Source organism: Cydia pomonella, chromosome 1 (assembly GCF_033807575.1).
Source record: "Cydia pomonella isolate Wapato2018A chromosome 1, ilCydPomo1, whole genome shotgun sequence".
Lineage (NCBI taxonomy): Eukaryota > Metazoa > Arthropoda > Insecta > Lepidoptera > Tortricidae > Cydia > Cydia pomonella.
In genome coordinates, this window is record NC_084703.1 from 17194648 (window position 1) to 17212095 (window position 17448).

Here is a 17448-nt window from a genome sequence, read left to right on the forward strand (position 1 = left end):
ATGGTTACCATTTCGAGAATACCTACATTAAAAATGTATACAATATCTTTGGACCTATCAAAATGTATATTTAGTAATTACGCTACTACTTAAAATCGACCAACTAATGGAATGCATTGAAATTTCAGTGACTGGTACTAATCATCTACTACCGACGCCACTATGTGCGAGTTAAACTTTCCTGATAGTACCTACTCGTATAGGTATATATTATATAAATTATCTACAACTGCTGAATACTTGAAATGCGTTACACGAACAATGGAATAACAACTTTAGTGGTTTTTATAATATATAATAAAGCCTGATTGATATGATAATAACTTACATAAAATAAAACAAATGATGCCGGTCAAGTAGACCAAGCCGTGCTCCAAAAAACGAGTTTGGTTTCTTTACGACAAGTACACGTCCTCACTATAAATATACCATTAAGTACCAAGAGGATTAAAGATTATATAGGTAGTGCAAATATGGTACGGCTCGTACTCGCTATGTGCCACTTAGTCGTCAAGCGCTATCGATTGACTATCCAGTTACTACATACAAACGTATAGGGACCGTGCGCGTTGGAGGGTCTGCCATCTTGTGGCCTGAATCAGAACCATAAACATGTACATTTACACGTCACGTGTTTTCTTGTGTATAGTAAGTTCTGCCATCTTGTGGGCTACATCGGAACGATAAACATTACATTTACGCCTCATTTACGTTCATGCACGCTCCCTATAGCGTCGTACAGCGCAATTTACCTTAGGTTTCAAATTTGGCTACAAAATTTAGCACAACACAGATGTTAGTATTTCTTTGTATGTGCTATAAAGCGCACGACTAGCACTGCCTCTGCTGTGGGCCCTGTACCTCGCACCGGTACGATACACCCTGCGTGTGTACATACATTCATCAATGTTTAATGAAAAACCATGGTCTTAGAGCTTTGACCTATTTTTAATCGGCAGGTAACCTCCAAATTTATGGAACATCCTACATCAATAATAAATGCGACAGCATTAACATGAGGCTTAAAATTATTTAAATAACTTTCTTAAATTAGACATTAATTTATTTAGATACTATTAAGGGATGATTGTTTGGTACTTACGTAATATGCCATTTTTACTAAACAATATCCTCAAGCTAATAACAATATCGCTCCACTGAGAATTTGTACGGTCATGTCTGAAAATATCGATACGAAAAAAGTGCCAAAAATATGTATACACAACTTTATTGTCCATATATTAAGGTAGTGTATACATATGTTTGGCACAATTTTCGTATCGATATTTTCAGACGTGACTGTACCTATCATACTTTAAGTTTACAAATACGAAGAAAACATCTACCTAGATGTATAAGCAAGCCTTCTTACAGTAAAAGTAAATAAGAATATGAATATGAGAAAATTAAGTAAGTGCCATTGTTTTCCTACTAGCGCTATCTTTGGTAACATTTAAATTATTATATTATAAACAATATCAATCCTTGGCGATTTCTTTCTAGTCTAACAATAATATGAATATAATTTATGTTTTGGGGCGACTCGGGTGTTCAAGTACAGCCGGGTCGGCGGTACATCCGCATCTCGCTCGAGGCGACGGCGATCCACTCGTTGCGCGAGGAGTCGAACCACGTGAGGCCCAACGTGTACTTGCCGTTGATGTTGACATGCTGGCAGTGCGAGAACCACCAGCCGCCTTCGTAGTTACCGGCGCAGTGAGTGTTCGAGATGTCGCGGTCGCGATCTATGGCCGAGAACTCCATGTGGTTCTGGTACTCGAAGGCGTCGCTCGCGTTACCCTTGAACCCGCTCACTTCCAACACGTAACCCGTATCGGCGCTTCCCACCGAGAAATGCTCGTATTGGGCATACCAGACCCCTCCGTAGATATCGGTCATATCAATCCTCATGGACGAACAATTATCGGCTGTCAGTAGGTGCATGGATTGAAGTCCGAGCCAATATTCAGAAGTCGGGTCCCCGAAACCGTGGGCGTACTCTGTGAATTTTCTGTTAAATTCAATCGAGCCGTTGTATCGTCGCTGCAACAGAGTGCTCCCGTTAACACACCATGTGTCCAGAGGCGTGTTGCCAGGGCGGATAAGATAAATGCCGGCCGGGCCGGATATACTTGCACAGTCCTTTGGCAGTTGGCTTACTAAGTCTTCATATTCTCGTTGAACGGGCTGTAGCTCTTTGACCTCTCCCATCAGTTCAGGCAGCGTAATGGTATCGGTGATATTCATGTCATGGCTGGCCTCACTCTGCAACAACACGTTATTGATATTTAAAAGGTAGGTAAACAAGGTCTTTGCCATGAGTTAGATGGTGATGCTATTTTAAAACTACAGTGACATAATGAATAAACAAAGTTAGCAGATACATAGGCATTTTAAAATATTAGAATTGTAAAATAAACTGGAAAGTATAGTTACTCACCTTAAGAATGTGATCGTTTAGTCTATAGTAATGTTCCTTGGATCTGGTGGTGAGGTCCGCCACGGAGTCATTGATGCGTTTGATCAGCACGCGGTCGAGCTCGGCGCGGTCTACCGCGTTGCTCACGCTCACGGCGATCGCCTTCACCGACTGTCGCAGGTTCTCTTGGTCTTCTTTAAGATACGACGACTGGGCGGTAAGCTGTGCAACGGAAAAATATATTTATAATTCGGCCACCAAGATAGAAGAAAGAAGTGGGACGACTATTAACGATGATAGATCTTACCTGTGCAAAACTTATATCCAGTTTCGAAATCTCTTTCCTGAATTCCGGAATAGTTTTATCAGCCTTATTCTCGATGCTTTCAACATCTTCACGCAATTCTAACATCGATGCGTGTACTTTGTCGAAATCGGATACGCTTTGAGTGATGTTCTTCAATTCATCTCTGAGGTTTTTAGTGTCCATCTCGAGGAATTCGACTTTTGCAGACAGAAGGTTCCAGTTGGGCTCCTCGAAGCGGTCGAGGCGGCGCTGCACGTCGAGCAGCTGCGTCTGCAGGCTCTGCTGGAACTCGTCGAGCTGATCCTGGCTGCGCGCCAGGCGCGAGATCTGCGCGTGCACCATCTTGTTGTGCCGGTACTTGTGGCTGTGGGCCGGCTTCGGCTCGCCTTCTTTCACTTCGTGGATATCGTACACGTCGTTGTAATTGGCAGTGCTTAGTTCCTCCATCTGCTTAGTTTTAACCTGGGAACAAAAAACTTTTAAATCATCATTATCAACTTACTAACCTAATAATAATAAGTATTATTAATTAATTATTTATTTTTAGGGTTCCGTACCTCCAAAGGAAAAAACGGAACCCTTATAGGATCTAGTCTAGTCTGTCTGTCCGTCAAGACCCTTTTTCTCAGGAACGCGTGGAGGTATCAAGCTGGAATTTATGTCAAATACCCTTAGTCCCTTGGAGCTGTGGCAAAATCAAACTTCTAAGCCAACGCAATCAAAAGATACAGCCGTTTATGCCGCAAATTTTCGACACTGGCTAGCGAATCAAAATCTACAGGGTACTTGCCGTGAATTCAGAATCTTGAAATTTGGTATGAAGCAACGTCTTATAGCACAGATAAAGGAAAAGTTGCGAAAACCGTCATTTTTTGTTACATGATATAATAATATATAGTACAGTAATACAGGTTTGTACGGAACCCTCGGTGCGCGAGTCCGACTCGCACATGACCGGTTTATTTTATATAGTTGTCATATTATAACAACTCAATAATGCCAATAATGCCTAAATAACTTTGACGTGTGATATTTAAAATATTATAAATACGAGTAAATGACTATGGCTATGACTATCATTATAGAGTCATACCAAGATAACTCTTCAGCGATAATTATACTCGTATTAGCACAGGCGTACAAGTGTTATTTAAAACGTCAATATTCTATGAAAATATGACGTTTAAATCGTGGTCTGACTTTGTACCCATACCTATATTTTTCATTCATTTAAAATTAAGCAATTACTAAAAACTCCCACATGAGCAAAATTTTTCAAAAAGATCATCGCCGCGGTACAGTCCTTTCAACTCAAAAGCATAATATTAAGCCGAAACCGCCTGCTCCCTCGTAGTTCGAGTACGCGTTGCACAAAGCGCTGTATACTACAAAAGTTTGCACAGGATGCCGCGCCGCCGTCCTGCGAGCACTCTTCGGCGCGACGCTGTTTAAGGTTGAATAATGCACACTCAGCCAGCCGAGCCGGTGAGCCGGTGACGGTATCCCCGCCCCGAGATAGGACGGCCTCATAATTATACTCGCGTAACACACGATTTTCAGGAGGGATAAGAATATACCACCCATCTAAAGTATAATAAGAAGAGAACGTAAGCACCTACTCGTATTTGGTTACACTCTACCTATATATCGCACGTGGTAAACAAATTAATCCTTATAGAGGAGCTAATCCATAAACGCAATAGAATGCAAAATGAGGTAGTTAACCCTCTTACATGTAGGTACTAGGTAGACCTACTGTGCTAATAAATATAAATACTATTCTTTGTTATGCCGTACTGAGTGCTACTATTATTTAAATTGGTTGCCTTACCTACTGTTCAAGAATCATAAAAAGTAAATAGGTATATAATAAGACGAAAGAAAAGGTATTTAGAAAAGTTTTGCGACATGGAAATTAAAACGTTGAGCCAAGCCCCGTCTTACCACTGCGGCACCGCAAACAACAAAACAAGAAGGGAATATGCATGCCACTGGGGTGACGGCGACGGCAAGTTATCATCAAGGAAATGACTATGCATCCCGTCCATGGCTCCATTTTTCATTTCCGCGGACTAATTTCAGCTTTGTGTGTGTTTCGAATGAATGATTTTCATGCAGTTTACACAGTGGGCTCGAGTAACCCGATAGATATTAACCACGCATTCCTGACGTCATAAGGAGCATAAAATGTTATAGGACTTCTGGTCGAAATCGGCAAAAAATATCTTTTTTGTGGCTGTGTGTTTTCTGAAAACGACGCGTTATGTCTTTTTGCTTTACAACGAATAGGTATATTCTATTTATTTACAGATAAAGTTATATAACTTTAATATCTGTCAGTAGGTATGTCTAAACCTAGTCACATAATGGCGTCGCGGGTGCAGACAAAAATAAATTTTCACTGGGTTATTACAGAAACAAAGTTTTACAATATTGTCATTATCTCTAAAACAAACCCGATTTCTGAAAATTTTGTATGACATATCAGTAGTAAAAATCTGTCGGGTTATTCGAGCCCACGGTGTATACTTAGGTTGGTAAAGTACTGCAACTGTTAGGTTCATACTTTAACGATATATATTTTTATATTAAAACAAAAACATACGTCGATTGAATGTAAGTATCGGGTGCAGTATCTTATTCCCATACTTAATACCTACTTACCTATAGGATATAGGACAGGTGGCGTAGACAAGACGCCAATGGTTCACGCTCCGTAGCTTAGCGTAGTTATCTCTCACTATCACTCTTCCATATTGGTCGGACAGAGACAGTTGCGTTACGTTTGCTACGGAGCGTTAAATATTGGCATCTTGTCTATGCAGGATAACGCGCCTAAAGTTTGTATCCCTTGACGATTTTTTATTATTTTTAGTTATTAAACTGTACATACATAGTTTCGTTTAGTTTAGAAACTATCGATAAACCGTTATTACAAAAGATAGACAGGTACGTGAATTTACCGACATGATGAATATAGATAGGTAGATCGATAATATTTTGTGATAGTTTGAAAAGGAAATTAATTTAGGTACCTACTTATACGAGTATTACATTGAAATTGGACGCAAATAATACCTAAACATTTTTTTTTATTCAACTGCGGTTTTAAGATAAATGGTATAGTTTTTGTCATCCGCGATGTCGCGCAGATTTGTCAAATCTAACGTTTAATAACAAGACACTTGACTCGTATCAAGGCACGCGTCTCCGTGAATGACACGATCTATAAGGGATTAAACTATTTCAGTTATTATTTACAATATGTTTGCCATACGACTAAATAAAACAAGAATAGTGATATCTGCGTTTTTGAAAGTCCATCCAATAAGAGTTGAGAGGATTTATATCGAGAACATTTATTCAGTTAGGGGCTTGAAACTTCGTAGGTTACGACATAGAAATGTCTTGCGGTGTAAAATTATTAATAAATAATTAACCGTCCCAAAGCTATCTCTTGCTGTATAATGTTGCTCATGTAGAATATATAACCACCAACGAACAAATCTACGCGTACGATCCAATCAAAATAATACCTTCTGCTTACTGCTAGTTAAATACTTAAATAGTTTTTTCCGTATTGACAGCGCCATCATAATATCAAATGAGTGGCTCGTTACCAGCTGACCACCTGCCCTAAATCGCCGACGCGGCAATTAGGACCGGCCAGAACGGGTTTTACCTACGATGCATGAGGCTGGGCTGGAGCAATCCCCGTGTGTGTCCATTGCACGACGGGAGCTGGCGCGGCGCGGTGTCCGGCGTTCACCTACACCTATCGACTGACTTTCAGTGCACATTCCATCAACAGCATTTAAGGACCGATAACCGTATTTTTTTTATAGAAAAAATAGTATATAAGAATACGTTTTAGATTTCGTCGTTCCCATATTCATATTTCTGTAGTAGTTCCAATTAACACAGACCAATGACAAAAGAAAAGGACATTAGGTAAGTACCTAATGTCTTTGTTTCGTGTAGGTACAGTCAGCGTCAAATACTTCGTAGCAGTCAAAGTGGCCAAATAGTTCGGTACACCATACTAAATATATGGTGTACTGAACTATTTGGCTACTTTGACTGCTACGAAGTATTTGACGCTGACTGTACCTATTTATAGAGCGCTACCTCTCTCACAATGGCGAAATCCATTAAGATGCAGAGCCTCAGAGAACGGAGTTTTTGAAAAGTCGTAGCGCTTTTTTGGATCACGATACGGTTGACAAAAATTGAATCAGCACTATTGAGGCCTTTCTCTAGGGACTTCAGCGATTTGAATTCTGAGCTTTTGACCTTCGCTCGATAGAAAAAAATCACGTCAGGTCATGCACTTTAAAAAATAATGCTTGAAGGAACTCAGCGATTACTTTTTATCATAAAAAATACAAAATAATAAAATTGAAAAACGTGATATCCGCGGTTTCCAGCACGCACAAACATCTCGCTCACGCTTACGCTCAGTGAGAGTGAGAGAGGAACATGAACCTACTGCGCCTTAATTGGTTTAATACTGGTTTAATATGGTTATGTTCACCGCTGTTGCATATTTACGTAGGTCACTAGATAAGTTTTGCAATATAGAAATATGAATCAATGAGGTGGCCTATCGCATATATTTTATAAAACTATATTTCCATAGACAATGTTGGGCCGGACAACATTTACTTTATTTTTCAATTTACTTATTAAAAAATAGATTTTAACTTTGAAAACGTCGGCGTGGGCTAAGGACGATTTACGCATATTTTATACAACATTTTCATTTCATACAAAGTTAAGATTTTTTAATAAGTAAATTTAAAAAGAAAGTAAATGTTTTCCCGCCAATCATTGTCTATAGAAATATAGTTTTAAAAAGTATATGTGATAGGCCGCCTCTTTGTTTCATATTTGTCTATTGCAAAACTTATCTAGTGATCTATGTATGAGTAGATACGTTTCCTTTTGATTGAAACATTTTATTAATTTCCAAAGCTACGATAAAATAATGGGCAGTAATTCACACAAAGAGATAGCTGGAAATTATTTAAGTGTTCCACAAATAGTATTTTGGTAAATTGATAAGTCTTCTGCCAAACCCCCCTTCCATTTTCCAACAACGTGTCGATGGAAACTATCTCACTGCTTACTTCATACAGATATATAGTCATGAACGTTCTCTTACAACTATAGTGATTTAAATAGTGTAAACAGTAAGCTCTAATTTCAATCTTATACCGTCGTACAGTAGAACTATATTGGTGCGCCCTATACGTAATTTTAACCTTTTTATTTTTGTTTAAGACACGATGAGCTTATGACTCGCGCCAGGTGTTCAGCGAGTGCACATTCCACTAGCGCGAATGAACGACGCACTTACAATATATGGTAAAGTTGTGATACCTACCTACTTAAAAACTTTGTATCCATGCTTATCTACTTTCTGGTACATATTTACGGTTAAACTACTAAACTAATCCTGATGATATTACATATATGACACACAGAAGGCCGGTGATGAACAACTCCTACCTTATTTTTAAAAATACCACTAAGAAAAATTGATAATTATAGATCACCAGGTACACGAACTTACGGGTAGAGCTACTAATCTAGTATAATTTTTCATATACATAAAATAGGTAATTACGTTGGTACAGTGATTTAAACTTAAATTTGTGTTCCATAGGAAACATTGACATGATTCGCCGAAATGTATCAGCCAGCAGTTTTTTCGCGAAATCGGGGTCGGCTCCATATTAGTAAAAGTTGTTCACTATGACTTTCATAACAAAATCATCCTGTGTAGAAGACATCTGCATGAGCGCAGGTGGCAGCCGTGACCATGAGAAGCAAACAAGCCACAACTATTTTAAGCAAATGAGAAATACTACCAACCTATTACATATTATTTCATGAAACTACTGTTGCTTATATTATAATATTATTATTGCTTTCTATTACAGAAGATGAATTTTGATGACATTAGGATTATGGAAAATGTAATAATGTAATTGGGTACGGTAACTCTACCTACGCAATCAGAAGTTTAATGATAATAAAGTTGGGAATAACAGAACATTCACCAATCGATGAATATTGCTCTCACTTTTTCTTAAATTCCGCAACTACCTAGTTATTTTGGCTTGTACCCAATAACTAATTACTCTATTAACTCACCGAGATCAAAATGGTTGAGTTTAAGCAAATCTATAGCAGTTAAAAATATTATTTGAATATACATAACTAATTTAGGTAAGGTTGATTATTTAATGGACGTTTGTGTTTAAATCTCTTAAGAGCCCATCAACGTGCTCACTAGTAGTACGGTCGCCAAATCTCAAAAGCCCTCTAGAAACACGATTTAATTGACTCGGCTCGGCCTTACCCACAACCGGTATCAATGTGTTCGGATAGTTCTCCTGATCACCGTACATGCGGTAGTAAAGCGGAAAAATGGTGGAGGGGATAGTAATGACGTCACAAAGATGGCGGCCGGACCTATTCTTTTTGGCGGTGTATCTCGAAAACCACTTAACCGATTTTAATCATCGAGGTGTCAAATAATAGCTTATATTATGGAGATTATTTCCTTTTCTACAAACATTTACGTGAAACCTATAGGAAAAAAAATAATCACAAAAAACAGTTTTTTTATAAAATTATTTTTTTTTATTTTGTAAAAATCTCCGTAAATATTAGCATTTCGCAAATTTTGTTTAATATAAAACATATTGCTTCATTATCAAGGAATATAATGAGCCTTAAAACATACAGATCGAGTAATAAACAATGAAGCTACACTCATTTATTTGCGCATGGGTAACGATAACTGGCTTTTACCGGTCGAAACTGTGGTGACTGTTACGATACGTATTGAATGGAATTTATAGAGTATCGGTTTTAATTACTGAAATTATAATGACAATTATAAAAACCAGACACAATAATGTTACCTTACTTCGACGTTTAGTCTCTTTTTTCGTCTTAATCATAGGTAGGTACATATTTCTTTTTACTAAAAAATTTTATACAGGGTGAACTTTTAACCACCAGTCATACTCTGCGCAGCGACTTTATAGGTCATACTGAACAACTTTTACTATAAGTAGTCCCCAAGCCGCTCCGAGGCCAGATTTAATTGACTCAGCTCGGCCTTACCCACAACCGGTATCAATGTGTTCGGGCGTTTCTCCTGATCACCGTACATGCGGTAGTAAAGCGGAAAAATGGTGGGAGGGGATAGTAATGACGTCACAAAGATGGCGTCCGGACCTATTCTTTTTGGCGGTGTATCTCGAAAACCACTTAACCGATTGTATTAATCGAGGTGTCAACTAATAGCTTATATTATGGAGATTATTTCCTTTTTACAAACATTTACGTGAAACCTATAGGAAAATAATAATCACAAAAAACATTTTTTTTATACATTTGGTTGGTAGGTTTGTCTTATGTTTTAAAGCAGTAAAATCTTTCAAGTCGAAACACAGTATAAATATACATTTTGTTGTCTAATCTAAAAGTACGATGTTCATTGTTTTAGACTGATTAGTGGTTACTGAATTAAATAACATGCTATTTGTTATTTTTGTTTTATTTTGTAAATCAGGTATTAATTTATTCACTATGTATCACTATACAGGCAAAATGTGTATCATAGTTGGTCTGTAAGTACTTACTACTTGTGTCGAATATAGGTATAAGATGAAATTTTAACCACCAGCCATACTCTGCGCAGTGACTTTACAGGTCATACTGAACAACTTTTATTATGGGACCAATGCCGAATCACGCAAGAAAATTTGGATCTGGAATGACACCCACTGGCTGTGCCCTACCACACAAAGCGAGATGACATTCACAATGCCCATATCTCTCTTTTGGACGTAGTTTAAGGACGTACCCGGGTCCATGACGCATGCTCGCCACACCGCTGCTTAAAATAAGCTGACGCACCGTAAATTGAACTGCGTAAAAATCGCAAAAAATATTACACGGAGATCTTATGGCAGACACCGTACCGGTGACGTAAAAGACGCAACTGTTTTGCGAACAAAAAAGATTCGCGTGAAGCACGTCACTGCGATTCCGTACCGTCACCGTTTTTTAAACAGCGGTGTGGGGAGCATGCGTCAAAAACGGTACGCATACGACGCGTCACTGCGATTCCGTATCGTGACCGTTTTTTAAGCTGCGGTCTGGTCGCACCTTGTATTGTATTGTATTGTATTGTATTCGGGCGATTTTTCCGCAACTCGACGACTTGCGCCTATTTTGCGTGATATGTTGGGGGTGGGCTAGTCCTGCCAGCCCAGCTCCTCGAGGAATCCTATCAAACCTTTGATGTTGAGTAGGACCTCGGGGAGGTCTCTCGGAGATCCGAGATGTTTAGCCCTGTATGGAGTCACTCCGCTGCATTCCAGCACCACGTGAGAGGCTGTTTCTTCTGTCTCCATGCAACCTCTGCACAGGGGACTGTCTGTGACACCTGTTGTGAAAAGATGTTTGTTAAATAGTCCATGACCTGTTATGACACTGGTTACCATACTCAGTCGGACCTTCCCTAGTTGCAGGAGCGCCCTTGTGAGTTTTCCGTTGATGCCAGGCATGGCTTCTTTTGCCTGTCTGCATCCAGTCTGGTTCAGCCAGTGTTCTGTGTGTAGTTTCCCTGTACGTGCCAGCAGCATTGAGCGTACCTTGCTAAATGGTATCGGAAGAATCGGTTCCGGACCAATCGCCCCCGCATTCGATCCTTGCCTGGCAAGCTCGTCCGCAGCATCGTTACCTCGGGATCCACTGTGTCCCTTGATCCATTGTAGGGTGATCTTGTTATTATGACATACCTCCATTAGTCGTTCGTGGCATTCGTGTATAAGTTTGGATGTAACTATATGGCTATTTAGAGCCATTAAGACTGCTCTACTGTCGGAGAGTATGCGGATGGAGGATCCTACTACCTTCCTTGCAGTGATGGCAGCCGCCGCGTTTATGATGCCCATGCACTCAGCTTGGAATACCGAGTTATGGGCTCCTAGCGGAGTGGTGATCGACATGTTCAGGTCTTCTGAGAAGGTTCCAGAGCCCGATCCGCTGTCTGTTTTGGACCCATCAGTGAAGATTCTCAGCTCCCGGGGATTGAGTCCTTCATGATTGTCGTCCTCATATAACTGTATTTTGTACCTTTTATCGAAGATAGCTTGTTTGTGAATCCGGTCCGTGCCTGACCTAAGCACTGGAAATTCGTCATACACCTTTTCCAGGCATTTTGTGTGAAGAGCTCCTGTGATGTTAGACCATATCTTGAGGGTTCGCAACCTTACCGCTGAGAGACTGGCCTCTTGCTGTATGTGTAGGTGCAGCGGTGGAAGGTTTAGCATGACCTCCATGGCTGCAGTCGGGGTAGACCTCGTGCAGCCAGTGGTGGCCGCGCATGCGAGCCTTTGAAGTCTTTGTAGTTTGTCTCGTACGTTGCCTAGGTTTGTTCTTGGCCACCAAACCAGAGCACCGTAACAGAGTAAGGGGCGGATTATCGTCTTATAGAGCCAGAGGGTAATTTTCGGGTTGAGTCCCCACCTCTTACCAATCATCCTTCTGCACTGCCAGAAGACAACTCCCGCCTTGTCTATCCGTTTGTTGATGTGGTTGTTCCAATTGAGTTTATTGTCGAGAGTTAGTCCTAAGTACTTAACTTCATCGGACAGCTGTAGCTCAGTTTGGAAAAGTGTTGGTCTGGTAAAGTTGGTCGCACCTTTATATGGGACAGTCAAAATTTTTTTCGCGATTTCGGAATTGGTCCCATAGTAAAAGTTGTTAAGTATGACCTATAAAGTCGCTGCGCAGAGTATGACTGGTGGTTAAAAGTTCACCCTGTATAAAAATTTTAAGTAAAAAGAAATATGTACCTACCTATGATTAAGACGAAAAAAGAGACTAAACGTCGAAGTAAGGTAACATTATTGTGTCTGGTTTTTATAATTTTAATTATAATTTCAGTAATTAAAACCGATACTCTATAAATTCCATTCAATACGTATCGTAACATTCACCACAGTTTCGACCGGTAAAAGCCAGTTATCGTTACCCATGCGCAAATAAATGAGTGTAGCTTCATTGTTTATTACTCGATCTGTATGTTTTAAGGCTCATTATATTCCTTGATAATGAAGCAATATGTTTTATATTAAACAAAATTTGCGAAATGCTAATATTTACGGAGATTTTTACAAAATAAAAAATAATAATTTTATAAAAAAACTGTTTTTTGTGATTATTTTTTTTCCTATAGGTTTCACGTAAATGTTTGTAGAAAAGGAAATAATCTCCATAATATAAGCTATTATTTGACACCTCGATGATTAAAATCGGTTAAGTGGTTTTCGAGATACACCGCCAAAAAGAATAGGTCCGGCCGCCATCTTTGTGACGTCATTACTATCCCCTCCACCATTTTTCCGCTTTACTACCGCATGTACGGTGATCAGGAGAACTGTCCGAACACATTGATACCGGTTGTGGGTAAGGCCGAGCTGAGTCAATTAAATCTGGCCTCTGAGCGGCTTGGCGACCGTACTATAGCGCCACTGCTAAATAATTGTGATTATTTAATTTTAACGATAGATATTTAAAAAAACCGGCCAAGTGCGAGTCGGACTCGCACAGGAAGGGTTCCGTACCATAATCTATAAAAACGGTCACCCATCCAAGTACTGACCCCGCCCGACGTTGCTTAACTTCGTTGATTGGATGAGAGCCTCGAGATTAGAAAGAAATTTTTATTTTATTGTTTTTAGTATTTGTTGTTATAGCGGCAACAGAAATACATAATCTGTAGAAATTTCAACTGGCTAACTATCACGGTTCATGAGATACAGCCTGGTGACAGACGGACGGACGGACGGACAGCGGAGTCTCAGTAATAGGGTCCCGTTTGACCCTTTGGGTACGGAACCCTAAAAAGAGGGCCGCTACGTACTGTATTTTGTATTTAAGTACCTTTTGAATACATCATAATAGTTTTTACGTTGCTGGATTCGTCAATCTAGGCGTCCAAAGTTAAAACGGCCGTTGTTATTTTGAGTTCATAGATCGACAAATCCAGCAATATAAAAACTAGTTTGATGTATTCAAAAGGTACTTAAATACAAAATACAGTACGTAGTGGCCCCCTTTTTTAAATATCTATCGTTAAATTTAAACAATCACAATTATTTAGCAGTGGCGCTAGTGAGCACGTTGATGGGCTCTTAATCTTTATCTCAGATACTACTCGTAGGTAGTATGATCAAATATTTGTAGTAAGCAGTCAGTGTGATTTTGTCAGTTAGGAATATAATAATAATATAATAATTAAGCCATTTATTTCCAATAGATTACATTCCACGCTTCGATATATTAATTACATTATAATCATATCATAATAGACTAGTATTTAGATTGCTAGTTTACAATAATGTATAGTTTTGATTATTTGTATAATTATATAGTTAGCAATATAAATAGCAGTAGCATAAGACATTAATTTATATATATATTAGATGATAAATTAGTTTATATTAATTAGTAGTATTATAGTATCTAATTATTATCTATTGGGCTGTCCATTTACGGACATAGGCCTCCTCCCTCCTGTTCTACTCGTTCCTATCAGCGGCTACTCGGGTCCAGTTAATGCCCGCCTCGGCGACGATGTCGTCTCGCCAGCGTCGCCGCGGGCGGTACGCGTGCCGCGTGGCGCCGCGCGGGTACCAGTGCAGGATTTTTTCGCTCCATCGTCCGTCACTAGTGCGAGCCGTGTGTCCAGCCCATCGCCATTTTAATCTGCAAGCCATTTCCGCTGCATCTATTATCTTAGTGCGACGGCGGATATCTGTACTGCGTACTCTATCTGTTAGCCTAAGATTTAGCATGCTTCTTTCGGCTGATCTTTGAAACACTTTAAGTTTTTGCACAAGTTCTTTAGTTAATGGCCAAGTTTGGCATCCATATAATAGGGTGGGCGTTACTACGGAGTCCATGACTTTTTTCTTTAATTTTATGTCTATTTTAGACTTAAATATGTGTTTGTACGACCAGTATGCCTGCCAGGCTTTTTTAATTCGTCTCTCGACTTCTTGAACCGGGTCGCGATCCTTGACAGTTATATTTTGACCGAGGTATAGGTATTCTTTAACGTATTCTATATTTTTAGATGCTATTGTCGTAGATTTAGTGTCGCCGTTGGTCATAATACATGTCTTTTCAGGATTCATTTCTAAACCACATTTTTTACTTTCATGTTGTAAAGTTTTCAACATGTATACGAGCTCGTCGTGGTCTTCTGTCATCAAAACTATATCGTCAGCGAAAAGCAGGTGATGAAGCCGTTCGCCATTTACGGAAATACCATAGTTTTGCCAGTCTAGTCTTCGAAATATGTATTCTACAGTTAGGAATATACCTACCTAAAAATCGAACCATAAAGATAGCGACCTATATAGTAAGTACAAGAACTGAATAACATTGTATAATTATTTTATAGCTATTAGCCGCAGCCGGGTCCGCCGTAGCGGCGGCCGACGCGGCACGAGGCCTAGACCCGTTCAGCAGGCATCGCTCGCAGCGTGCAGCGTTCTCCACTCTGGATCTACGCTGCAAGTGCAAGTGCAGATGCAAGCTATTTTTATACTTTGTATGCAAGTACTTTTCCTTAAGTTATTAAGTATTTATAGTTAAACGCTCTGTATTGTAAAATGGTAAAACTTTTTAAAAGTGTCAACTAACAATGAACAATTATAATGAGTAACAAATTAATAATCATACCTATCTCATTAGGTTTATATTAAATCTGCTATGATTCGTACATACGTAATGAAAATTAATAAACAAAAAAGGAATGGTAAAAATACTAGATAGAGCCGACCGAACGGATCTAAGACTAAAAGTAAATGACGTACTAGTTTATGGAGTGTACCTATTAGGTATATCATGTTCGAAATAAATAAATAAATAACTAGTCGAAAATGTTGGTATATTTTTAACACACTTTTATTAGGTCGACCTGTACGAGTATGTAGGTAACTAATAACTATGTAATGGAATCTAAGGTAACTAATTTATGGTACTGTCGAACTGATCTGCAGATGGAGCCGGAAGATATGAACTGGAACTTCATGATGGAACATCGTATCATAGCTGTGTTTGGATTTGTTAGAAAAGTCTTGTAATGAACTTTGACCACGATTAGGTTTCAAGGTCTGATGATGAAGCCGGAAGATAGGCACTAGCATTCCATGATGGAATATCGTATCATATTCGTGTTTGCACTTGTCACGTAATCTTATACCTTTAAACGAGCAATTCTTGTATATATATATATATGTATATATATTTCCGGGATCTCGGAAACGGCTCTAACGATTTTGCTGAAATTTGGTATATGGGGGTTTTTGAGGGTAAACAATCGATCTAGATTAGTCTTATGTTTGGGAAAACGCGTGTTTTCGAGTTTTCATGCGTTTTTCTTTCGACGCAGAATATGGTCGCTAATTTCGTGTTGCCGGACACTGTCCGTCTGGTCCAGCGGGTTAAGACGCGGACTGTTAAACGAGTGTTACGGGTTCGAATCTCGCCCGGTGACTAACTTTTTTTTTATATGTTCAAGTTTATATATAATTTTTTAATTTTTATTGTTTTAGACAAGTTTAATGTAGTAAAAAAATGTAGATAAGATTATCACCTATACACCACCATATTACAATAAATAGTTATAACCGAGCAATGCTCGGTGGTACTGTACTAACACGATCAGGTTTCATTTATAAAAGCGTGTTTATCTAGTGTTTTTTTTTTCTAAACTATATTTAGTTTTGCAGTACAAATTAGGTATTTACAATTACACTAAATTGTGGAAAAAGGTACTTCTAATATCGTAAAATCAGTGTTTAATTTAAATGTATATTTTTCTACATACAATCTCCGTACTTAGTACTGTTTACCTAAGAGGAAGTTTTGGTTAGGAATTTATTTGCGATGAGTCGAGAGATGTCGTGGCAGTAAGACTGGGACTGAGACTGAACTTCACTTTGTTTAAGCTAAACGCGCGAACTTTACGCTCTCAACCGTGTAATCTCGTCTTGGAGTACTCTGGAGACCGATTAGAAGGATGTTTGGAATGAAAAATAACCGTCCGTCAAAAATATGCTTTAACAAGGTTTTTTATCAGAAAGAAACACAAAACATTTTTCGAGCTCATTTGTCTTGTCACTCGTATGAACAATAGTGCGTATTGATTGCCTGCGTGCAAATAAGTAATGATGCTATCACACGGGTTAACAGAAAATTGCACTTTATTTTCTAGCCCTTAACTTTGGGCTTTAAAAAAGCGTGAATCTTTTGGCTGTGTATGAAAGATACGAAATGATGATCAATTTATAAAATTCGCAAAACGGATTAGGTCCATTACTTACCTGGGTAAATTGCAAAAAAAAGACCATCAGCCGTAAAACTGCATGACGACTTAATCAATGAATTCATTCATAATTTCTCCGTGCAATTTCACAGCTCACTGTAGGTACGTACTAATTAAGCGTAGTTAAGGAGCTGTGATTAGTCTTAAGCCAATTGATCCATTTGTTACGAAAATTAACAAAGTAAATTGTATTATATTTATTGTACTTAATTCATTCATATCATACGCAAAAACACTTTCATGCATAAAACTAAAATACTTAGTAATAGCTGAATTGTCGTAACTCAGTGGAAT

General features: G+C 38.8%; 1 protein-coding gene across 1 annotated transcript in view; it reads right to left on the minus strand.

Annotated features, from left to right (window-relative positions):
- Positions 1–5: 5 nt before the first annotated feature.
- LOC133517041 (protein scabrous) overlaps positions 6–17448 on the minus strand; it is a 53643-nt gene continuing 36200 nt past the window's right edge. The window contains exons 4-6 of the mRNA XM_061850167.1: positions 2727–3188; positions 2441–2641; positions 6–2265 (exon numbers count right to left, since the gene is read on the minus strand). Of these exons, the coding sequence (XP_061706151.1) occupies positions 1552–2265; positions 2441–2641; positions 2727–3188 (1377 nt within the window). The 3' untranslated portion in view covers positions 6–1551. The remainder of the gene's footprint in view (positions 2266–2440; positions 2642–2726; positions 3189–17448) is intronic.